The 25769-nt window shown below is 34.2% G+C and overlaps 1 protein-coding gene across 1 annotated transcript in view; it reads right to left on the reverse strand.

Annotated features, from left to right (window-relative positions):
* Positions 1–25769, reverse strand: part of NET1 (neuroepithelial cell transforming 1) — a 95114-nt gene that overhangs the window by 40453 nt on the left and 28892 nt on the right. The window contains exons 2-3 of the mRNA XM_074194917.1: positions 15495–15561; positions 4305–4364 (exon numbers count right to left, since the gene is read on the reverse strand). Coding sequence (XP_074051018.1) covers positions 4305–4364; positions 15495–15561 — 127 coding nt within the window. The remainder of the gene's footprint in view (positions 1–4304; positions 4365–15494; positions 15562–25769) is intronic.

The following is a 25769-nucleotide window of genomic DNA, read 5'->3' on the forward strand; positions in this document are numbered from 1 at the left end:
ATAATTTTTTTTATTATCAGAGTCTTATTTGTTCCTTTTTACAGCCTTACTTCTTAAATTGGAACTTTGAGACAGTCAGGCACTGCACATTGAGGCCAGTGAAGCAGGCTATTGCAAAAATTTAAGTAAGAAGTGGCAGTTGTACCAGTGGAGAAAAGTGGTTGGATGTGAGAGATGTGAAAATAAGAAATAGTAGGATTTGGCAACTGATGGGCTGAGGAAGCTTGAGGAATCCAGAATACTGTCAAGATCATGAATCTGGGAGACCTGAAGAATTGTTGAACCTTTGATAGTGGGCAAGTATAGGGAGAAAGATAATGAACTCAGTTTTAGACATGCTGAGTTTTAAGATTTCTCCAGTTTGAAATGCTAAATAAGAAATTGGTGATGTGGGACTAAAACTCAGGGGACAGAGTAGGGGCTGGGTATATAGATCTGGGAATTATTTGCATAGACTACAATTTTAGACCTACATTTAAATTTCATGAGGTTATTTTGTCTGCTATTCCCTGTATGCAACTGTGCCTCTGTATATGTCATATCTGTATATGTGTTCTTTGCTTTGCACTGCCAGTCTACTCACCTTAACACCCAACTCAAAAACACCTCCCAGAAAAGTTTCCATTATTTATTCCCTTCTTTTTAACTGTTTATTTTTCTTACCAAATACTATGTTTACTAGTATATATATATATATGTATAAAATTGCTCCTGTTGTTCCCATTACAGTTGGCTTTAAGAGTTGGAACAAAATCATATCACACTATCCTATACAGGCAATTTCCCAAAGAAATTCAATAAATATTATTGAGAGACAAAAATTTTCTCCATTTTAATGTCCAAGATAAAAAAAATTTTTTTCAACTGTCTACTAATACTTTAAATTCACATGCAAAATACAACTAACAAGCAAAGAGAACTAGAGATGCAGGGAGGAAAAATTTGACCTCATAGATTTATCATTATGATGTGGTATGATGTAACTAATAGTTGGACTACTTATGTTACTAGGAGGATATAATTTATTCAAAAAGAACAGGATAGGTTAAAGGTTGAGAAGTACTAGCATTCTGAATTAAGAAGATATAGTCATGTTAGGAAATCTAAGAGCCATAAAGAAGGAAGCACTATAGAAAATATTTGAAGAATCATGTCAAGTTAAATCAACAAGCACTTTTTAAGTACTAATATATGATTTAATTGGATAAATAGTGATAGAAACTAATTGCTACAAGCAGAGTAATAAATATAACCATTATTTTTGTCAGATATAAACAGCATTATTTGATATTTTTGTTGTTTATTACAAAAAGAAAAGAACTGGAATGTGACAGAACTAATATTTATCAGTGTTTCTCTGAAGCAGATTCCCCCCCCCCCAACATGGGGAAGAGCAGGTCCCTCCTTGCTTCCCTAAACCTTTGGGATTAGTATTTTCCTAAAAGGAGATAAAGCTGTCTTCAGGATCTAAGTGACCCAGGCTTACTCAAAAATCTAAAAGCATAAGAAGTCACAGCCATAGCCAGTCAGGGTACCTCAGACTCAGTGGATTTATGAATACCACTCTATCAGGTTCTTCCTTGAAAACTAGGCAAGTTTCCATATGGAGATGTGGTGGACTACATCTAGAGAAGCTAAGGGCCAATATACCTTGTTGATCAAAGATCATTTATCAAGGGAGTTACTATTTGTGAAATGCTTAGTTCAGTGCCTAAGCATATAGTAGGCACTCAATAAATGTTTATTCTCTTTCCATTACTTATATTCTCAGTGTTAAGATAAACATCCTTCTGTTAAGTGTTCAATGAACTGAAAAACATCTCATTCTGTCCTAATAGCCAAAGGAATACTGGCATTAATCTCCAAAATAGGATATCCAAATGTGAACTTGCTTTTTTTTTCTGTTCTAATTTATAAATATAATGGAACCATAACTTTGTATATATAATTTGTATTCAAATTATTATTGCCCTAGTCCAAAAAAAGAACCATCTTATTAATTCAATAATTATATATTAGCTTCAGCTGAAAATCTGATGTCAAAATTTCTCTCACCACTTGCAATACCATAATGATGTAAAATGTTATCAAAGGATGAATCATCACTATAGGAAGAAGGATACTAACTCTTTAAATGTAATAGGGCAAATATCACAAACAAGTCCACAAATCAGTATGCTCACTCATACTTAACAGAATTCATTATTGTATTGAAGGGGAAATCCATCCCCCCCCAACAGAATAACAACTTTGAAAAAATTCTCAACTAGATTTAGGCAAATCTGAAGAAATTCATTGTTTTCATGGTGGTCATTTTTGTAATGACACATAAACATTAATGATCTCAATTACTACTGTGCTTAAAATTGTAATAACAAATTAGATAATTTGATTTGGGCATTTTTTCCACATAAGATTTTTAGGATACATTTTTTATTTAAAGGTTTTTTTCTTTAAGCAGAAATATGATTTCATTAATGTAGGGTGTCCTCTACTCCTTCAGATCAATGCCTTCTCTGAAACTTAGAGTCTATGAATTCATCAGGGCACTGAAAATCTAAAAGACTTCCCTAAGATCATAATGGTCAATCATGTCAGAGGCAAGACTTTAACTCTAATTTTCCTGACTCTGAGCACTGACTGACTCTCTTTCCTCTACGACAATTCTAATTTTTAAGGAATGATTTTCTTTAGTGAGTTTTTGTACCAACTTTTCCATCTGGCCAATTCTACTTTTTAGGTAGTTCTTTTCTTCACTGAATTTTTGTCTTTTTCCATCTGGCCAATTTTGCTTTTCAAGATACTTTTCCTGTTCACTGGATTTTTTTTGACTCTTACCATTTGAACTATTCTGTTTTTTTGAGAAGTTATTTTTGTCAGATTCTTTATCAAGCTAATTGATTCTTTTTTCATGATTTTCTCCCTTCACTCTCATTTCTCCTTATTTTTTCTCTATCTCTTTTTTTATTTTTTATTTTTAGATTTTTCAAGGCAATGTGGTTAAGTGGCTTTATTAAGTGTCTGAGGTTGGATTTGAACTCAGGTACTCCTGACTCCAGGGCCAGTGCTCTGCCACTCCTCTTTATTCATTTTTTTGGCCTATTCTTGACTTTTTACTCTATGCCTAATGCTGTTGTGTTGGGGTTTAGCCTTTGCTCCATTATCACCACAGTGTAACACACCTTTCCTATTCTTCTAAATTGTCTTGGGCTGGAAAATTGCTTTACCCCATGTTTTTGTGGGTTCTGGTCTTCATTTCTTTTGAGATATTATTTAAAGTTGTTTAGAGGGGCTTAAGGGAGACTTCAAACAAATCCCTGACTTTTCTCCACCATCTTGGCTCAACTCCCTCACAAGATAACATTTCTGAAAATACTTAATCCCTTTTTTTGGTATTTTTTCTTTTTTTTGGTAATTTATTTTATAATTTTTTTTTAAAGGTTTTTGCAGGGCAATGGGGTTAAGAGGCTTGCCCAAGACCACACAGCTAGGCAATTATTAAGTGTCTGAGGCTGGATTTGAACTCAGGTACTCCTGACTCCAGGGCCGGTGCTCTATCGACTGCACCACCTAGCCGCCCCATAATGATTTTTAAAACAATAAATAACATAGACATTCTTAGAAATTTGATAGAAAAAGACAATTCTACATGTAACTGCAGATCTACATTAAGGCCAGCTTGATTTTCTTTTTTTTTTAACTTTTAAATTTGAAAATAATTAATTCCTAATCAAAATATTGTAAGAAGTTCTACAAAAGCTCCTGATTTTTGAAATGCACAAATTTTGGAGGATATATTTTAAAAAAATAGATATGCTACAATCAAATATGTTCTTCAATATTTGTCAAGTTCATCCAGAGCAAGATGGGCAAGTGCTGGGTTTTTAGGATTTGCTCTCAATAAATGTTATCTGTGTGTATATATATAATTGTCATTTAATCATTTAAACCTCAATATTCCTTTGCTGTCTTTCATTTCTGTTTTAGATAGTGATATTAAAAAAAAGGATACTGCTAATTTCAAAATAAGACACAGGGGAATCTATATTACTCTGGACAAATTTTAGATACTATTCTAATATAATAAAGCAATTATACGAGTTAGTGTCTTATGATATATTAATAAAATGTTTAAATATTCAGACAATTATCTAAGACCAAAATTACAGAAAAATTAACTGCTTTGGTTAAGGAATTTTTTCACTCAGAGATCTTGATAACAATGACATCACTGGTCTGGACAGGATTTGTATATTTATAGTGTCTTGCTTTAACAGAGACACATCAACCACAAAATTAATTACCTTAAGATCCAGGCTGCTAAGACTTACAACATCATCATCTTTTTCTCTTCGTTTTCTTTTCTATAAAAAGAGAAAAACTCATTTAAATTATCAAATTTAACATGAAGATTTAACACTTAAAAAATAAGAAACTATGTAATCAGAAAGTCATATGAAAAAGAATTAAGTTGAATAATTACAAGTATTCTCTTACATATAAAAATTTGGGAGGCAAATCTCAAGAAAATGATTTTAGAAAATAACAGCTTTAAATGGCAGTGAACAGAGCTGGCTTCAGAATCAGGAAGCTGTTGGTTCTAGTTCTCTGATTCATATTGACTGTGTGATCATGGGCAAATCCTAACCTCTCAATCCTTTAGGACTATGCCAACTCATAAAGGTTATGGCTTGCTGGAGAGCCTAACTTGCATTGACACCAGAGATTTAGTTTCTGTTTCTTAACAGCAAAATAAAGGCAGGGATAAAAAGGAATGGTAGGCTTAATTTATTTACCTGGATAAACATTCCCTTTAACACAGTCTTTTGTTACTACCCTTTGTCTAAGTTGCATAGACAGATTTTTGTCAACAATTTTAAAAAAAGTCCTTATAGAGTCATACAATGTTAGAACCAGGAAGCACATTAAGAGATAATCTAATCAAAATACATTTTAAAATCAAGAAATAAAAATTAAATATATATATTACATATATATATTTTTTTGGTTACATGAAAAATGACCATTTTCTTTGTTCTTTAATTTGGGTTTTTTTTTTCTGCAAGGCAATGGGTCTAAGTGACTTGCCCAAGGTCACATAGCTAGGGATTTATTGTCTGAGGCTGGATTCTAACTCAGGTTTTCCTGACTCCATGTCTGGTGCTCTACCAACTCTGCCACTGTATCGCCCAAAATGATCATTTTCTAAAGGAAAGAAAACAAATGCCCTTACTCTTAACTACCTTTGATTTTGGAGGATATTACTTCATTTATCCCTAATTTTAATCAAATGGTCTCTTATCAAGCATGATAAGTATGATTTCTGGTAAAATTAGTTGCTCAAAAAGAAGGGAGAGGGCATCTCATAGTAAACTTATCAAAATAGATTATTTAAACACAATATATGATTCTTTAACTTAAGACGGGTTAATAAAATTGTTTTGCAGACTATAATTTTGGTCGAGTTCAAATATTTACAAGACTATTCTATTCAATATATTCCCTCTCTTTAGTGGAAAAAACCCTAAATATATTATTTCATACATTCACCAAGGACTAACAACTACTTTCTATAATAATAATAATAATAATAATAATAATAATAATAATAATAATAATAATAGATAAATGTTTCTGTGAGTCAGTTAACTTGATAATATATAATTACTCATTTATTAAGACAGTGAGAAAAATTAACAATTCTCAACTTAAAAAAATTAAAATGAAAGCTCTCTCAAATGACCCTTTATGCTTATTGATAGGTCAAAAGGTGAACCCTGGATATAAAGGAAGTGAATATAAAGCTGTATATTGAAGGAAGGTACAGCAGGCTGGGTCCAAGTGGACTCCAGCAGTGGGTAGTGGGAAGAAAAAGTCTTTTATAGGGTGTTGGATAGAGGAGGCATGGCATCTGTAGGGACTGGGAGCTGCTGAAGTCTCCAAAGAGGATGTGTTTTGTTGATGTGGTTCACCAAGGTGAGATTGTGCATTGCTTGGAGTTTCTATGGAGGTTAGGGTTCATGTCTTTAGGAAAGGATAATCAATGAAACTGGGGTCCAACACTTGTGTATGCATGAGAGGAGGATATGGCCCTTTCCTCTAGTCTTTCTAAACAATTTCACTCAATGATCTCATCCAAGCCCATGCATTTAATTATCATTTTCATGTTAATGATTCTCAGATCTATCTATCTTGCCCCAATCTCTCTGCTGATTCCCAAGCTAGAATTTCCAACTTCCTTTTTAGACATCTCAAATTGGATAACCAGAACTTTATAATTTTTTCCTCTAAATCCCTGAAAAGGACAACAGTATCCTCCCAGACATTCAGGCTTGCACTTTTGGAGTTAGCCTCAATTCCTCATTATCTTTCACCTCCCAAATCTAGGCAGTTACAAAGGTTTGATAATTTTATCACTGTAACATCTCTTGAATATGGCCTTCTCTCCTCTGATACCAATATTACTTCAGGGTCTTATCACCTCAAGCCTTGACTATTGATTACAGTAGCCTGTCAGTGGTTCTTTCTGTCTTAAGTTCCTTGATTCTGCCATCAAAGTGATTTTATCTAAGTCCAGCTGAGATCATGTCAAACCCTATCCCACTCTACTCAATAAATTGCAGTGGCATCTTCTTATAAGGTTCAAATAAAAAAAAATCACTCTATCATTCAAAGCCCTTCAAAACTTAGCCCCCCCATCCATTCAGTCTTCTTAGACCTTTTGATCTTGCAACACTGACCTGCTGCTTATTCCAAGAATAAGACACCTTCTCTCTCAACTAAAGAGACTTTCTCCCAAGCTCCCAAAAGCTCTCTCAACTTCAGCTACTGACTTCAGTGGTTTCCTTTAAGTTCCAACTACAATCTCAATCCCTTTTAATTCTAGTGTCTTCTCTCTGTTAATTATTTCCTATTTATTCTGTATATAGCTTGTTTTGTATGATATTTATTTGTATGTCTCCCCCATTAGCTAGTAATATCTTTGTGGACAGAGATTATATTTTGTCTCTTTTTGTATCCCACCCAGCTCTTAGCACAGTGCCTGGACAAAGTAGGCACATAATAAATGTTAAATGACTGACTGACATGTAAAAGATATGTAAACCAAAAAATCCTGAGCAAATGGCATTGGTGGCATTCCCGAAAGAAATCAAAAGTATTTTAAACCTGGATAGATCTAGTCTAAAAAGTATGTTTCTAAATAGATTAATCTACAGAATTCATTATAATGTACATTTTAATGCATAATCTTATAAAAGGCAGTAAGTTCACAAGCATTAATACAAATAAGAAAACCATATCATAGAAATCTGGTGATTCTTAAGAGATACCTTATTATTAAAGGAAACAACTCTACAAATATATTTTATGCATAAAGCTTTTGGTTAAGCATCATTTGAAGTGGTTATTTTATACTAAATCCTTAAAAGTAAAAGTCAAGCAAAAATACATAAAATGAAAAATACAATGAAGTATATTAAGGTAGCTTAGGATTTTTTGCAAAAATATGGATACAAAGAATCAATAAATATTTTAAATAATTTTCTTCCATTTTCTCTTTATTTTTCATTTCATTGCTTTTTCATTCTTATATTTTAAAATTTTATTTTACACATAACCAAAATATTATGTCATTTAAAACTTTTTTCCTTAATGGAGAATGGACAATGGCAGACAATATATTAAGCAGATATTTTGAGAGAAGAGAAAAGGCTCTTAGAAAAGGACTTTGAGAGCAATCACAATTAAAGGGAGTGGTATGGTAAGACAGCAAACATGATGGAGAAATACCAGTCAAATATAAAGAAAACCAGAAGAAAGTGATGTTATGAAAACCCAGAGAAGAAAAAGTATCCAAGAGGAGAAGGTAGTTAAAGGGTCAAACTAGGCAGATAGGAAAAAAAGAGGACTGAAAAACATTAGATAAAAGAACACTTTTTTAATTTAAAAGATGTTACAAAGCAATTATAATGTTCTTAAGTTAAAGACTAAGTGAGCCTTAATCATATTTTAAATATCCATTAACAAATAAATTTAAATATTTACAAATTATTCAATTTTTTACTCCCTTCCATAGTATGTATCACTTATCAAAATAATACTTATTTTACTACTAATCTCAAAAATTATTATAGTCCAAGAGAATTTGGTAATCATGTTATCTGAGAGCTAAAATGTTAAGTTATACTTCTATGGGAAAGCAACTTGAACAAACACTGGTGCTGGAGTCAGAAGTCTTGAATATTAATCCTGATTCTGAAGCTTACTTTCTATGTGACCTTGGACAAATGTTCCATGGGATTCAAGTTTATAAAACAAGAAGGTTAGACTACATGACCTCTGAGGTCCCTTATAGCTCTAAATCTAAGTTCCTTTGCAAAATGGCAATCAAATCATTTGTGTGTGTGTGTGTGTGTGTGTGTGTGTGTGTGAGAGAGAGAGAGAGAGAGAGAGAGAGAGAGAGAGAGAGTGTGTGTGTGTGTGTGTGTGTGTGTGTGTGTATGTACGTGTGAAAAACTTTGGAAACTAAAACATTATACAAATATAATACTGATATTAATAGGATGACTGAAACAGCCCCGAAAGACTACATAGTAGGAAGAAGTTCATTATTAAATATTATGCTATGGATTCACAATAACTAAGATAAGAATACAGAAATAATTTAAAAAAATAATAATTGACCAGTTAGATAAACGAATGTGTAAACTGCACATAATGTAAAATGGAGGCATTTAGATTTTGCATTAAGGAAATTATTGGTAATATTAACCCATAGAAAGGGAAGCAAATTCTATTCAGAGCAACTTTAGAAATTTCTTGTCATTACTGAAATAGACAACTTTATTGATTTACTGAATTTAGACAGCTTTTATTGTTTAGAATTTAGATAACTAAATAATAAACATTCATTCTAAGATACAACAAAGTGAATGAGTGCTCTTTCTCAAAAGGACACAAAAGTGGAGAATATACATCTTTATCAGCTCATTGTGAAATGATGGTAAATATAGAACAGAATAACCTTCCATCAAAATAAGAAAGTCTAGTATGTAGTTGACAGAGGACTGATTAAATTATTGTCCAAGTCTCTACTCTCCCTGAGAATTCATTTAATGATTTACTGAAATTCTTCTGTTGATTTTGTACTAGTTAAATAAGCTATTTAATGTCTGTTAACTTGGGTATTTTAAATTTTTCTAAGCATTCATTCATTTCCTCTAAATTATCAATTTTTGGCACATTATTAGACAGTAGTTTCTGATAATTTCCTTTATTTCTTCTTCAATTGTTGTGAATTCTCCTTTTTAATATTTGTTAAGAATAATTTTATTCTCTCTTTTAAAAGAATCATTAGTTTATGTACTTAAACATAGTTTATATGGCAATATAAATTGCAGAGGGTGATTTGATATACTAAATTTTTTATTTGTACATTTGATTCACTGATTCCCCCACCTTTTGTTGAAAATATTTAAAGAAAAAAATTTCCCCGTAAGGACTGCCTTAGTTGTATCTGGTATATTGTTTCATAACTGTCATTTTCTTTAACAAATTTTTTCATGTTACCACCAATTCTTTGGAAATAAATTATTAGTATCGATTTGGAAATATGTTTTGCATGACTGCACATGAGTAACATATCAAGTTGTTTACAATCTAAGGAAAGGGAAAAGGAAGGGAAAGAAGGGATTTGGAACTCAAAATTAAAAAAAAAAGTTAAAAAGTTTTTATTTTAATTGAGAAAAAAATTATTACTCCAAAAAAGTAATTTAGGTTATAATTAATTTAAGTTGTCTTCAAAGTCCCTTTATTGAATATAATTTTGTTGCATTATAGTAAATTATGTTTATATTTCTTTTTGTGTTGAAGATTTTGTGCCTACTATATAGTGAAATATTGTAAAAGTGACAGACACAGCTGAGAGGTATTAACTTCTTTTCTGTTCGCATTGTATATGTGAGAACATTAAGCTCTACCTTTTAAAAATTCTTTTCAGGTTCTGAACTTCTTTCTTGTTTATCTTGTTTATATGCTTTTTAGGTGTGAGAGGGGTACATTGTATCTAGATGCCACAACCAAATATTAGCATATATATTAAGTACTTAAATTGATTCACTGTTTAAGGTCACATTAAAGTAATTTCACTGCTTATCTTTTTTTAGTCATGTCAAAACAAAACCATATCTGAAACCCAAATTGCAAAACTTTGTAGAGTTCATCTAGGATATTAATAACTCTTTTTCTCTTTCCCTGATTCCTCATTCCAAATTTTAATTTCTTTTTCTTTTAAATTTCCCCTCATATTCTTCCCCTGGACACTGGGTTTTGTTTTGTTTTGGTTAAACCTATCTTGTTATTTTGTTACATTCCATCTTAAGCCCTCTCTGTTGCTGTCAACAATAACAAACTTTTTTTGAGTAATATTTTTCCCAATTACAATAAAAAGAATTTAACTTTTTTTTTAAATTGAGTTGTCTTTATGTTTAAGGTTTTAAAACTGATCTTTATGTGAATAGATATGTGTAATTGTGCTCAATTGTTTTCCCTCTGGCTCAGATGGAAATAAGGTTCACAGAACACTCCTACTTACCACCCCTTCTTCCATATTTGAAATACTCTTCATCTTATATACCTCTATTATTTGGTGATTTCTTTACTCTTCCTCCTTTTTTCCCCCTCCCCTATCCCTCCAAATTTTGCATTTTCCTAGAATCATCAAAATCATTCCCAGGTCGCAGTCTGTCATATTTTTCTTTATAATTCTTGAATATCCTAGAGTTCTGAGAAGACAATAATTTTTAACCAGTCAGTGGCATTTAAACTGCCCATCCTCGTGCTGTCCCCTTTAATTGAACAAGGTTTGTACTTTATATGTTTGTCTTGATTCTGGTATTTCTACTTCAAAGTAATCAGCTCTGCTGTTTTCAAGAAAGTTTGGAAATCTTTCATTTTCCCATTGAAGGGTTATACTTAATTTTGTTGAACAGGTTATTCTTGATTGTAAGTTTTTATCATTAGTATTTTGGAACAAATATTTCAAAGTTTCTTCTCATTTACTCTTATGGAATGTAGACCAGAGATGGTAAACTCATAGATCACAAAAACTCCAAATACAGTCCTCAAATTTAATCTGGTTAAGCCAGAATAAGAAGTAATTGAGAAATGTTTAACAATATACATAGATAGGGCAGCTAGGTAACACAGTTGATGGAGCACTGACCCTACAGTCAGGAGTACTTGAGTTCAAATCCAGCTTCAGACACTTAATAATGCCTAGCTGTGTGACCTTGGGGGCAAGTCACTTGACCTCATTGCCTTAAATAAAAAAAATTTTTGTACTCAAATATGCATAGTTATTATTTACAGATTATACAACATACCTCTATACTGATAATTATGTATATTATAAAACTTATACAAAATGACATTATTATTATTTTATTATTATCATATTTATTTATATTATATTCATACTATTATTTATGATTTAATTTTAATTCTTATTATTTAATCTATTATTATTTAATTAATTCATCATTCAACTAATTTATTATTTAATTAATATAATTAAATTAATATAATTAAATTAATTATTATTTAATTTATTATTTAATTTTGTTATAAGAGTAAACATAACCCCCCCCAAGAAGATGAGACCTCAAGAATAGTGAGAGAAATAAAATGTACTTCAGTCTGTGTTCAGAAATAAATAAAATTTTTTAAAAATACCTTAACCCCCCCGCCCCAATATACATAGGTAATGTTGAGCTGTGGTTTCCTAAGTCAATACATGAACTTTAGGGATCCATTTCAATTTGAGTTTGACACCACTGAAGTAGACTGTAGCTCTTTGGTACTCAAACTTTCTTTTGGGATGCTTAAATTATTATTATTATTTTTGATCTAGGACCTCTGGCTTATGGTTATGACATTGCTGGATGTTTTCTCTTTGGGGTTTCTTTTGATTTCATTTTGTCCTTCCATGAAATAATATTTCTCCTAGTCTTTCTAGGTATGATAAAACTTACTCTGTCTGCTGATTCCTTTCTTTGTCTTTTTCCAAGGAGGACATGTGAGCTATATTTCCATTATTTGCCTGCAACATCTTTCTTCTGGTTTCATTTATGGCAAGGATGTTAAGATGAATGAGATTCAGTATCTTCAGCAATATATTCATTTGTTGGTCACTGGACAAGTTGTTTATGATTACTATTTTACAGATGGGGCAACTAAGGTTTTAATTTCTTCACAGGATGAAGGAAGGTATCTTAAAATAATCTAGTATAACCTCCTCATTTTCAGTTTAGTAAATTGAGATCCAGGGTGGTAAAATAATTTAACCAAGGTAAAAATTACTAAAAACTATAGAAGTGAGAGAGGATTCAAACAGTTCCCTGTTTTTAAATCCAGTATTCTTTCTCCAGTATATGATCCTGTTTCTCTGAAAGTTGGAAAAAATGTGATACTAGCCCTAGAGTTGGAGGAGCTAGTTTTAAATCCCACCTTTGGCACTAACTACTTAAGTAACATTGGGCAATCACTTAATCTCCCTAGATCATAGTTTATTCATTCATAAAACAAGAGTTAGTTGAATTCAATAGCTTCTGAGGTAATTTCCAGCTCTAGTTCTATAACCTTGAGATTTGCCCAAGGTCACAAAGCTTTAAAATCGAGACTAAACTTATACCTTCTGATTCTAAAACCAGTACCTTCTCCATTATATTATGTTGACTCTCTATCATATAGCCCATAAACAGAGGTTACAGTACTTATCTGTGATGAGTATGCCAACTTCTAGTAGAAAGTTAGCTCCTTAAGGGAAAGACCTATCTCATTTCTGCATTCATATTCCCCAGTTCCCAAGCTTATACTAGGTTAACTATAATACAAGTTAGAACATGTTTATTGCTTAAAAGAAAAAACAAACTTAAAAAGATCAAGACAAAATAGGATATACTGTATAAACAAGTATATGATATTCTTCAAATCAAATCAAAAAGCATTTATTAAATGATTATTATTTGCTAGGCATTATACCAAATGATGGGGATAGAAAAAAGGCAAAACAAAAGCAATCAAGCAAAAACAACAGTTCCTTCTCTCAAGGAGTTCAGAGTTTTAATGGGGAAGACAACACAGAACAACATGCAGACAAGATATATACAGGATTAATTAAAGAGAATTTAAAAGGGGAAAAGGGCAAAGAAGCAGATTCTTGCAGAAAGTGTGACTTTAACCAAGGCTTGAAGGAAATTAGGATATAGAAATAAATAGGAATAGAGTTGGCAGGTATGAGAGACAATGAGTAAAAATGCACATTATCAAGAGATAAGAGTATACTGTGCAAGAATAGCAAGGAGACTAGAGTCACTGGGTCATAGAATATACAGAAAAGTGAAAAATAAAAAACCTGTAAGGGGCTAGGACATAAAGAGCCATTGGAGTTTCTTCAATAGGGGTTGATAAGGCAGACCTGTATTATTACTTTGATAACTGAGTGGAGGATGTGCCAGGTAGGGAAAGGTCTGAGGCAGGGAGACCCATCTGCAAGGTAGTGTAGTACTCTAGGTAGGTGATAGGAGCCTACAGCAGGGAAGTGATAATGTTAGATAAGAGGGGGGTACACACAAGAAATATTTCCAAGGCAGCAGAATTTAGCAATTGATTAGATATGGAAAAAGGTGAATGAAAGGAAAGGATGACCCCTAAGTTTCAAATCTGGGTGATTAGAAATCCTTGACAGAAACAGGGAAGTTCAAAAGATGGTTTGGGGAAAAACAGAATTTCGTTTTGAGTAAGTTAGTTTTTGATATTCAATATAAGTTGAAGATGAGATACTGGAAGTCACAAAAGGGATTAGGGTTAAACAAAAAGATCTGAGAATTATATTATAATTGAATACATGGAAGTTAGAGTAATTATTAGGACAAAGAGGAGGAGAATTTAAGAGGGCCCACTACAAAGCTTTAAGGACATCCACAATTAGCAGGTAAAATCAGGATAAAAATTCAGCAAAGGAGACAGAGAAGGAAGAAGAAAATCAGGAAAGAGTAGTCACAAAAAACTAGAGACAGGAAGAAAGTGGCTGACAGGATCAATGGCTGCAGAGAGAGATTTAAAAAAAGGATGAAGATTGAGAAAAGGTCATTAGATATGGCAATTAATTGGAGAAAGGTATTTTAGTTGAATAATGAAGTCAGAAGACAGATTACAGAAAGTTAATAAGACAGTGAGAGGAAAGGAAATGGATCAGTCATTCTTCAGTCTCTGAATTTCTCCACTTCTTTCTATTGCTCCTGCTTTTCAGATCTCCTTTTATATATTCTTTCCTCAACAGAATTAATAAGCTCCTTGAGAACAGGGACTATCTTCATTTTGCTTATACTTGTATTCCCACAGTACTTCATACATACTAAGTGCTTAATAAAAACTTGTTGACTCATTGGAACCTGGAAGGGAGGACAACACAGGACAACTGCTAACAGAAATGGACAGATACTATGAAGAACTTCTGAGGATAGGAGAGACAAGGGCATGTTTGTAGGTAGTAGGAGAGCTGACAATAGAGACAGAAATTGAAAACAAAAGAGAGGGGTGGTAATGATAGATGGGGCTGAAATGGAACAGAGAGTTTGGTTTGGCATCAAAAAAGGCTGCCTCTTTATGTGAATGGGTGAAGGAAGAGATGGTAGCAGAAAGTGTCCAGGAGATAGGAGGAGAGTTCAATAGAGCCAATCCAGTGAATTATGTAGCAAAGGTTTTCAGTTGAGAGAATGGAGAAGAGGAAGCTATGAAACATAGCTGGGTGGTACAGTAGATAAAGCACCTACTATTTGCCAAGCTTTGTATAAATATCTCATTGGGGTTGTGGTTAGGTACTATAATTATTCCCACTTTACAACTGAGGAAACTAATTTAGGTGGAAGTTAAGCGACTTGTTCAAGGTCACACAGTCAACAAGTTGTCTGAGGTCAAATTTGAACTTGGATCTTCCAGACTCCACTCCCACCATTCACAAAGTTTAAGGAGGGATGAAATGGTTTGGAAAAGTTATTGTGGGAAGTAAAACAGTGAATCAATTAGAAAAGAGCTGTTCTGTTGAAGTTAAATAACAGAATTGTAGTGGACCTAGTGAAACAGTTTCCAGATCTCCACTTTGCTCATCAGCATGTGAGTAGGAACAAAGGCAGTGAAGAGTAGAAAGGCTGAAGCCTGGCAAGGCAAGATCCTTGATAGAAAAAGGAGGCATGGGACTGGAGAGAAGTGGACAGTGTAGGGCTGAAGTGGATCACCAATGATTCATGAAACTTACAACTGTTAAAATTTGTCCTTTGGGTTTCTAGAGTTGTTTTGGGTTTTTTAAAAATCTAAATAGACTTCTCAATTTATTACTTCTATGTGCACTTCATAAAGAATATTAAATCTATAGAATTCCAAGTGCTAGCAAATTTTAAAGAGTTTTATTAAGGATATAAAAGGTATTTACCCACCAAAGTGAAATCCCAATGTGGTCCAGGTGTTAGAAATGTGAAGGAACTGCCTCTCCGAAGGGAGTATCTATTAACAGAAAATACAAAAAATAAATTTATGAGCTATAGACAGAGAAAATTGGTTATAATTTTGGGATACTTTTGAAGTAGCTTGGAGAAACAGTTAAAATATTTAATAACAGAATTAAAACCTCACCTCCATTTGTTCTTTCTCCCCCAGGTAACCCAATACAAAGCCAGAAGTAAGATTAATGTTATTAAAACAAAAGCAAATTAAGTGGACAATTTTTTACTATAACTTCCCCCCCTCCATTGGCAGAGATCACAAGTGGTTATCCAGATTATCCTCCTCCTAATTTTAGCACATCAAATCCAAAAAAAGACAAAAAATACAAGTCTGTATTTATAACAGATTGCTCTTAATAATCCCAAGTTTCTCCTGAAAGAGATTGATCATTTTAACATTATATTCATCCAAAGATATTATATGGTTATAATTCATGGACTATCTCTACAAACTAAAAGATTAAGATCAAAGAACATCCTAGTTTAAAGATCACCCCAAAAATAATGAAGAATGAATGGCTGGGGCGGCTAGGTGGCACTGTGGATAGAGCACCACCAGCCCTGGAGTGAGGAGTACCTGAGTTCAAATCCGGCCTCAGACACTTAATAATTACCTAGCTGTGTGGCTTTGGGCCCACTTAAACCTATTGCCTTGCAAAAACTAAAAATAAAAAATAAAAAAAAATGATGGTTGTGAGCATACTATAATATATTAACAATAACAATTTATATAGGAATAGTATGAAAGATATTGTAACAAAAAAAGTATGACAGGAAAAAGAAATGGACTAGTCATGTGACAAAAGTGAATAATTGATGGACAACTCATAGAATCACAGAATTTTAGTCTAATTTAGATCAGAAAGAAATCCTACTATAACACAGTTGACAAGTGATCAACTCTCAAAGTTTTCTTTTTTCTTCTTTTTAGAGTTTTTTTAAGTTTTTTTTTTTGCAAGGCAAACGGGGTTAAGTGGCTTGTCCAAGGCCACACAGCTAGGTAATTATTAAATGTCTGAGACTGGATTTGAACCCAGGTACTCCTGACTCTAGGGCCGGTGATTTATCCACTACGCCACCTAGCCGCCCCTCAAAGTTTTCTAATATGAGGAAATTGCAAGGCTACATATTCTACTTTGGAAAAGATTTAATTGCTATGACCTCTTCCTCTAATTTAAATATGCTTCTTTGCCATTTCCATTTGTTGTTACTGATTATATGATTCTTTAATTGATTCTCAAATGATTACATGAATAAATATTTATTGTTTATTACTCATCAGGCACTGTGATAAGTGCTGAACTTGCTGGGTGGTACAGTGGGTAAAAGCACTGGCCCAATTTCAAATCTGGCCTCAGTCACTTATTAATTGCTTAGCTATGTGATCTTGGGCAAGTCACTCTTTTTATTTATTTATTTTTAAAGAAAGATTTTATTTATTTTGAATTTTATAACCCCCCCCATCTTGCTGGTCACTCTTAACTCCATTGTCTTAAATTTTTTTTTAAAAAGAAAGAAAATAGGTTGAAATGAAATGGCATGAAGATGTTGAGGAAGCAAAAATGTAGTGGTCTGAATTTGGCCAATTATGGTCAATGTTCACCCAGGAGAGTTGGAGTATTAAATAAGAGGTAGAAGAATAGAGCATAGTTTTGTGCTATTGGGTCAAGGAAGGACTTTGGTAGTACTCATTCTTACTTTTCAAACAATTTGTGTAATATTGAAAAGAACTGTTCTTTAAATGTTTAAAAAAATTCACTTGTAAATATATTAGACCTATATTTTTATTTTCTGACAGTTAATTTATAATTTATTTAATGTCTTTTGTTGAGATTGGGTTGAGAACTCTATTTCTTGAACTGCTAATTTGAGCATTTTATATTAAATATCCATCAATTTAATTTAATCAGTTTTATTGTCTTATAATTGGGCAAATAGTTTCTGAAAATTTCCTTCTTTGAACATTTTCCTAGGACTTGAATGCTAGCTTAAAGATGCCTGAAGATGAAACTAGCCTATAATAGCATCTGAGAACCCAGTCTGGAAAAAGATTACTGGGTCCTGCATCACCATGAATTACAAGTGATCTCATACTGACTAGGCAGGATTATAAGTAGCTTGGAGACAGCATTCATGTACTTTACCTACCCACAAGGATCTATAAAGGAAGTAAAGCCATAATATGTTACAACTTTTTTTTAATCACAAAAGTTTTCTCAAAAGAGTATTTAGGGGTGGCAAAGTGGCACAGTGAATACAGCACCAGCCCTGGAGTCAGGAGTACCTGAGTTCAAATCCAGCCTCAGACACTTAATAATTGCCTAGCTGTGTGGCCTTGGGCAGGCCACTTAACCCCATTTTTTGCATAAAAAAGAAGATTATTTAGGACTTGAACTTTGAAATTTAAATAAGAATTGAATTTTTCCCTAGAAAAAAGGTAATTGTCTTTATTTTTTCTTTTCTAATACATGTCAAGACAATTTTAAGATTTTTTTTTAAACAAGAATTTGAGTTTTAAATTTTTCTCCCTCTTTCTTGCCCTCTCTCTTCCAAAAATGACAGGCAATTTTTTTTTCCTTTATGGCAATGGGGTTAAGTAATGCCCAAGATCACAACAGCTAGGCAATTATCAAGTATCTGAAGTCCAATTTGAACTCAGGTCTATTATCCTGACTTCAAGGCCGGTGCTCCACCCACTTCGCCACCTAGCTGCCATCAATGATAGGCAATTTAATATAGTTTATACATCTGCTATCATGTAAAACATATTTCAATGTCACAATCACAGTTGTGAAAAGAGAAACAGATCAAAAGAAACGGGAGAAAATATGAAAAAGAATAAAATTTAAAAATATGCTTCAGGCAGCTGCATGGCACAGTGGATAGAGCACTGGCCCTAGACAGTGGTATCTGAGTTCAAATGCAGCCTAAGACACTTAATAATTGCCTAGCTGTGTTACCTTGGTCAAGTCACTTAGCCTCCTTGCCTTAAATAAAAATTTAAAAAAAAATATGCTTCAATCTGCATTCAGAGTTCATCAGTTCTTCACCTAATATGGATAGCACTTTCTTTCATGAGTCCCTGAATGTGTCTTGGATCATTATGTTGCTGAGAAAAGCTGATCATCACTATGTTGTTGATAGTATGTACAATGTTTCCCTAGTTCTGCTCACTCTGCTTCAGTTTGTACAAATCTTCCCAGGCTTTTTTGAAATATGCCTGTTCATTTCTTATTGTACAATAGTATTCCATTACATTCCTATACCAAAGTTTGTTTAGCCATTCCCCAATTGATGGGTATCCATTCAATTTCCAATTCCTTGCCATCACAAAAATGACTACTAAAATATTTTTGCATATGTAGGTCCTTTTCTCTTTTTTTATGATCTTTTTAGGATACAGACCTAATAGTGTATTGCTAGATCTTTTAGGGCATAGTTACGCAATTCCACCAACAGTATATTAGTGTCTCAATTGTTCTACATCCTTGCTAACATTTATAATTTTCCTTTTTTTCCATATTAGCCAATCTGATTAAATGTGAGGTGGTACCTCAAGAATTGTTTTAATTTGCATTTCTCTAATCATAAGTGAACATATGTCTATAGGTGTTTTTGATTTCATCTGAAAACTACCTGTTCATATCCTTTGATTATCAATTGAAGAATGGCTCACATTTCAATAAATTTAACTCAATTTTCTATATATTTTAGAAATGAGGTTCTTATCAGAAACATGATGCAAAAATTGTTTCCCAGCATTCTGCTTTTCTTCTACTCTTGGTTGCATTGGTTTAGTTTGTATAAAAGTTTTTTAATTTAATATAATCAAAACTATCCATTTTACATTTCGTAATGCTACTTCATTTGGTTATGTTCTTATAACAAGAATATGTATACAAGCCCTGTTTGGGGTAGCAAAGAATTGGAAATTAAGTAAATGTCCTTCAATTAGGGAATGGCTTAACAAACTGTGGTATATGTATGTCATGGAACACTATTGTTCTATTAGATACCAGGAGGGATGGGATTTCAGGTAAGCCTGGGGGATTTGCATGAACTGATGCTGAGTGAGATGAGCAGAACCAGAAAAACACTGTGCACTCTAACAGCAACATGGGGGTGATGATCAACCTTGGTGCACTAGCTCATTTCATCAGTGCAACAACCAGGGACAATTTGGAGCTGTCTGTGATGGAGAATACCATCTGTATCCAGAGAAAGAACTGTGGAGTTTGAACAAAAACCAAGGACTATTACTTTCAGTTTAGGGGGAAAAATCCATTATCTTATTATGTAATTTTGCTATTTCTTATACTTTATTTTTCATCCTTAAGGATATGATTTCTATTTCATCACATTCAACTTAGATCAATGTATGCCATGGAAACAATGTAAAGACTAACAGAATGCCTTCTGTGAGGGGCGGGGGAGGGAAGCAAGAGTAGGGGAAAAGTTATAAAACTCAAAATAAATAAAATTTTTCTTTTAGAAAATATATGTGCTGAGGACTTCCAGCCAAGATGGTGGAGAGAAGATAGGTACAGTTCTAGTCTCCTGATCTTCCCTCACATATAAAATGAAACAAACCTTCTAACGGAAATCCAATCTACAAAACCCAGAACGGAAAGCCAGGAGAAGAATATCTAGCTCAGGATTTGTCTTCCTAGACAGTGGGTGAGTCCCATCCACCAGACCTCTAAGAGCCCGGGAGCCTGAGGGCCTGAAAACCGGACTGGCTCAATCAGTGGTTGGGGCTAGAGCCTGGGCGGCCACGGGGACTCAGGTCAACCAGAAAGCAGAGGCATTGGTTGTGGTGCTGACCCTTGAGTATGCGGGCAGGGTGGAGGGAGAGTTCCAGTGCCGGAGAACTGCAGACACCATCCCTGGGCTCCTGTGGGCCAGAGGAACTCAGAGTCCACACCTCCATTTCAGCTGAAGCCTCTTCCCAGAGCAAAGACAATTACAGCCCACCTTCTGCCCCAGGCTAAGACCAAGCAGCAGAACCAGCCCAGCGGGGAATAGGGAGAGCATTACCTGGCCCCAGGGTAGAGTCCACCTTGGATCAAAGATAAAAGTATTCAACAGCTTCAACCACTCCCTCCAGGCCAAGGGAGAGCGCCTCAATCAAGGTCACAGACACTCCAAAGAAAGAAACTAGCACCTCCTACTGGCCAACTGGAGAAATTGCACCCAGCGAGTAAAGCCTCCAGGGATCCCAACACCAAACCCCAGTGAACCAGCCCCTCCCCCAACGCAAGGTCTTAGGATAATGAAGAAAGGCCAGTAAAAAGGAAGGTCCATAGAGAAATTCTTAGAAGGAAAAGACACTAACTCAGAGAGACCTAGAACCTCTGAGGAGAATATAACCTGCACAGAAAGACTTCCTTGAAGAAATAAGGAAGGAGTTTAAAGGAAGGAGTTTAAAAATCAACTGGAAAATTAACACCTTGCAACAAGTAAACAATTCTCAGGGTGGCTAGCTGTCGAAGTGGATAAAACACCAACACTGGCCCTGGAGTCAGGAGTACCTGGGTTCAAATCCCATCTCAGACACTAAACAATTACCTAGCTGTGTGGCCTTGGGCAAGCCACTTAACTCCATTTGCCTTGCAAAAACCTAAAACAAACAAAAAAACAAACCAAGAAAACAATTCTCTCAAAACCTCAATTAACCAAATGGAAAACTCTTACAAAAATAAAACTGATCAATTGGAAAAGGAATTGAAAAGGTAAATGAAGAAAATTCTTCTCTAAAAAAATGGAGTCTGTGGAAACAAATGACATCCTGAGACAGCAAGAGTTTGTTAAATAAAACCAAAAAATTGAAAATTAGAAGAAAATGTAAAGTACCTCATCAGCAAAACCAGTGACCTTGAGAATAGATGAAGGAAGGACAACCTGAGAATTATAGGCCTTCCTGAAAACAATGAAGAGAAAAAAAGCCTGGGCTAATATTATAGGATTTAGTGATGGAAAAATGCCCTCATATCATGGAACCAGAGGGCAAAATGGTAATTATATTTATAATTTTATTTTTTTTAGGTTTTTGCAAGGCAAATGGGGTTAAGTGGTTTGTCCAAGGCCACACAGCTAGGTAATTGTCAAGTGTCTGAAGCCGGATTTGAACTCAGGTACTCCTGACTCCAGAGCCGGTGCTCTATCCACTGCACCACCTAGCCGCCCCTGCAAAATAGTAATACTGCCAAGAATCCACTATTTGGCAAAAATGAGCCTTATCTTCCAGGAGAAAAGATGGTCATTTAATGAAACAATTCCTGATGAAAAGACCAGAGCTAAATAGAAAATTTGGACTCAAACAGGAGGTTCAAGAGACACATGAAAAGGTAAAAAAAAAAAAAGGGGGGGCTAAAGAGGAAGAAAAAACTGCTATCCAATAAGATGAAACTGGATATATCCCAGCATGGGAAAAAGATTCCCATAACTCTTGAGAATTGTAACTCTAGCAGAGAGAATATACTTAGCCAGAAGTGATGGACACTCATGACTTATCCATGAGGCCACTATCCGATGGGAAGAAACTGGCTATAACCCTACTTGGGAGAAAGACTCTAATAACTCTGGAGAATTGTAACTATTAGAGAGAATATACTTAGCCAGAAGTGATGGATTCTCATGATTTTCTGTGACACAGAATGATTTTAAAACACTACCTCCTTAAAAAGGGGGATAGGAAGGAGACAGGAGGATGGAGGAGATTGAATGGGGGAATCTCATTACATAAAGAGGTACAAAAGACCTAACAGAGGGGAAGAAGGGAGGAGATGAGAAACACCTGAATCTTCCTCTCATCAGACTTGGCTTAAAGTTAACTTACACACACTCAGTTAACTTGAGAAACATCTTACCTTTCAAGTATTAAAAGGGGAAAAGGGGAGGGGGGAACGGAGACAGGGAGGAGGAGAAAAAGGGAACTAACGGAAGGGAAGGAAAAAGGGAAAGAAAGGGGGAGGGGTGGATACAGGAGGGCAAACACACTGAGGTGGTGGTGTTCAAAAACAATACAGGGGAATATGGATAATGTGAAAAGGAGGGGGAAATACAATCAGAGCAAAGATAGCATGGAGGGCAATAAAGAGTTAGAAATTATAACTTTGAACGTGAATAGGATGAACTCTCCCTTAAAATATAAGCGAACAGCAGAGTATATTAAAAACCAGAATCCTACAATATGCTGCTTACAAGAAACTCATTTGAAGCAGAGAGATACATAATAGAGTAAAGGTAAAAGGTTGGAACAAAATATATTTTGCTTCAGCTTAAGTGAAAAAAGCAGAGGTAGCAATCCTTATCTCAGACAAAGCAGCTGCAAAAATAGAGAGCATTAAAAGAGATAAGGAAGGAAACTATATCCTCCTAAAAGTTATGTCAGATCTATGGAAAGGGAAGCAGTTTGTGACCAAGGAAGAGATGGAGAACATCACTAAAAACAAACTAGATGATTTTGATTAAATTAAAAAGCTTTTGCACAGACAAAACCACTGTAACCAAGATCAAAAGAACTAGGAAACAATCTTTACAACTAGTATTTATGACAAAGGACTCATTTCTAAAATTAATATAGAGAACTTGAGTCAAATTAAAATAAAAACAAGCCATTGACAAATGGCTTGTTGACAAATTGACAAATTGACAAGCCAATTGACAAATGGTCAAAGGATATGCAAAGGCAATTTCCAGATGAGGAAATCAAAGCAATACACAGTCACAGGAAAAATTGCTCTAAATCATTACTTATTAGGGAAATGCAAATTAAAGCATTTCTGTGGTACCACCTCACACCTCTCAGACTGGCCAATATGATGAGAAATGACAAGGATCAATGTCAGAAGGGATGTGGGAAATTTGGGACACTAATACATTGTTGGTGGAGCTGTGAACTCACCTGACCTTTCTAAAGAACAATTTGGAATTATACCCAAAGGGCAACAAAAATGTGCATACCCTTTGATCTAGCAATATCACTACTGCGGTCTAATACCCTGAAGAGATGATGAAAAAGGGTAAAAACATCATTTGTACAAAAATATTCATAGCAGCCCTGTTTGTGGTGGCAAAGAATTAGTAATCAAGTAAATGTCCTTCAATTGGGGAATGGCTTAGCAAACTGTGGTATATATGTATGTGATAGAACACTATTGTTCTATTGGAAACCAGGAGGGATGGGATTTCAGGTAAGCCTGGAGGGATTTGCATGAACTGATGTTGAGTGAGATAAGCAGAACCAGAAAAACATTGTATAACCTAACAGCAACATGGGGGTGATGATCAACCTTGATGAACTTGCTCATTCCATCCGCGCAACTATCAGGGACAATTTGGAGCTATCTGTGGAGAATACCATCTGTATCTAGAGAAAAGAACTGTGGAGTCTGAATAAGACCAAGGACTATTACCATTAATTTGGAAAAAAAAAACCTGATCTCTTATTATGTAATCTTGCTATCTCTTATACTTTTTCTTCCTTAAGGATATGATTTCTCTCTCATCACATTCAATATGGATCATTGTATACTATGGAAACAATGTAAAGACTGGCAAATTGCCTTCTGTGGGGGGGTGAGGGCGGGAAGCATGATTAGGAGAAAAATTGTAAAACTCAAAATAAATAAAATCTTTCAAGTATGCTAATTTGGACTTATTCCCAAACAGTTATACAACTATGGATAACATTTGATCCAGCGACACTACTACTAAATCTGTATCCCAAAGAGAACAAAAAAAGGGCAAAAGACTCACATATACAAAATATTTGTAGCAACTCTTTGTTGCAGCAAAGAATTGGAAATTGAGGAAATGGGGGCAGCTAGATGCAGTAGATAGAGCACTTGTCTTGGAGTCAGGAGGACCTGAGTTTAAATCCAGCCTCAGATGCTGCGTGACCTTGGGCAAGTCACTTAATCTCATTGCTTTGCAAAAAAAAAAGGAAATTGAGGAGATAGCCATACATTGGTGAATGACTGAACAAGTTAAGGCATAAGAATATAATAGATACAGTTTTTCTGTAGAATTGATGAGATTTCAGAAAATCCTGTCATGAACAGATTTTAAGTGATGTGAGCAGAACCAGAAGAACACTGTACACAGTAGAAGTAACATTTACTTTGCATATGCTTTGATCCAGCAATATCCCTACTGGGTCTGTATCCTGAAGAGATCATGAAAAAGGATAAAAATACCACATGTACAAAAATATTCCTAGCAACTCTTTTTATAGTGGCAAAGAATTGGAAACTAAGGGGATACTCAACAATTGGGGAATGGCTGAACAAACTGTGGTATTTGTATGTGATGGAATACTATTGTTCTATAAGAAATCATGAGGGACAGGATTTCAGAAAAGCTTGAAAATACCTGCATGAATTGATGCTGAGTGAAATGAGCAGAACCATTAAGAACATTATACACACTAACAACAACATGGAACGATGATCAACCATGATGGACAATTTTGAAAGACTTGAGATGGAAAATACCATCTTTATTCCAGAAAAGAAGCTGTGGAATTTAAATGAAGACCAAAACTCATTATCTTCAATTTTTAAAAGTTGTCTTATGCATTATGAATTTTGTTATCTCTAATTTTTCTTTCTTCCTTTTGGATCTGATCCTTTTCTCCAAACACGTTTGATTTCAATCTATGTTTAGCATGGTTACAAATGTAGAGGCTATATTGGATTGCTTTCTGGGCGGGGGGGGGGGAGGAGAAAAACTGTAAAACTCAAAACCTTGCAAAAAAAAAGACTGGTAAAAACTACTATTGTATATAGTTGGAAAAACAAAATATTTATATATAAAAAGTAACATTTGTATGATTAACAACTATGATACACTTAGTTCTTTCTCAGTAATACAATGATTCAAGACAATTCCAAAAAAAATAGTGATGGAAAAAAAGTAACCTGAAGAACTATGGAATTTGAAAGTAAATTACAAATTGAAGTATACTATTTTCATTTTTTTGTTTTTTTCTCATAATTTTCCCCTTTTGTTGATTTTTTTCCAAAACATGACTAATGTAGAAATGTTTAATGTGATTGTACATTTATAACCTATATCAGATTGCTTGCTGTCTCAGGGAGGGTGGAGGGGAAGAAAGGAAGGGAATAAAATTTGGAACTTAAAATCTTACAAAAACATGCTAAAAACTATATATGTAATTATTTTAAAAAATACTATTAAGTAAAA

Source organism: Macrotis lagotis, chromosome 7, assembly GCF_037893015.1.
Source record: "Macrotis lagotis isolate mMagLag1 chromosome 7, bilby.v1.9.chrom.fasta, whole genome shotgun sequence".
NCBI classification, from domain to species: Eukaryota; Metazoa; Chordata; class Mammalia; order Peramelemorphia; family Peramelidae; genus Macrotis; species Macrotis lagotis.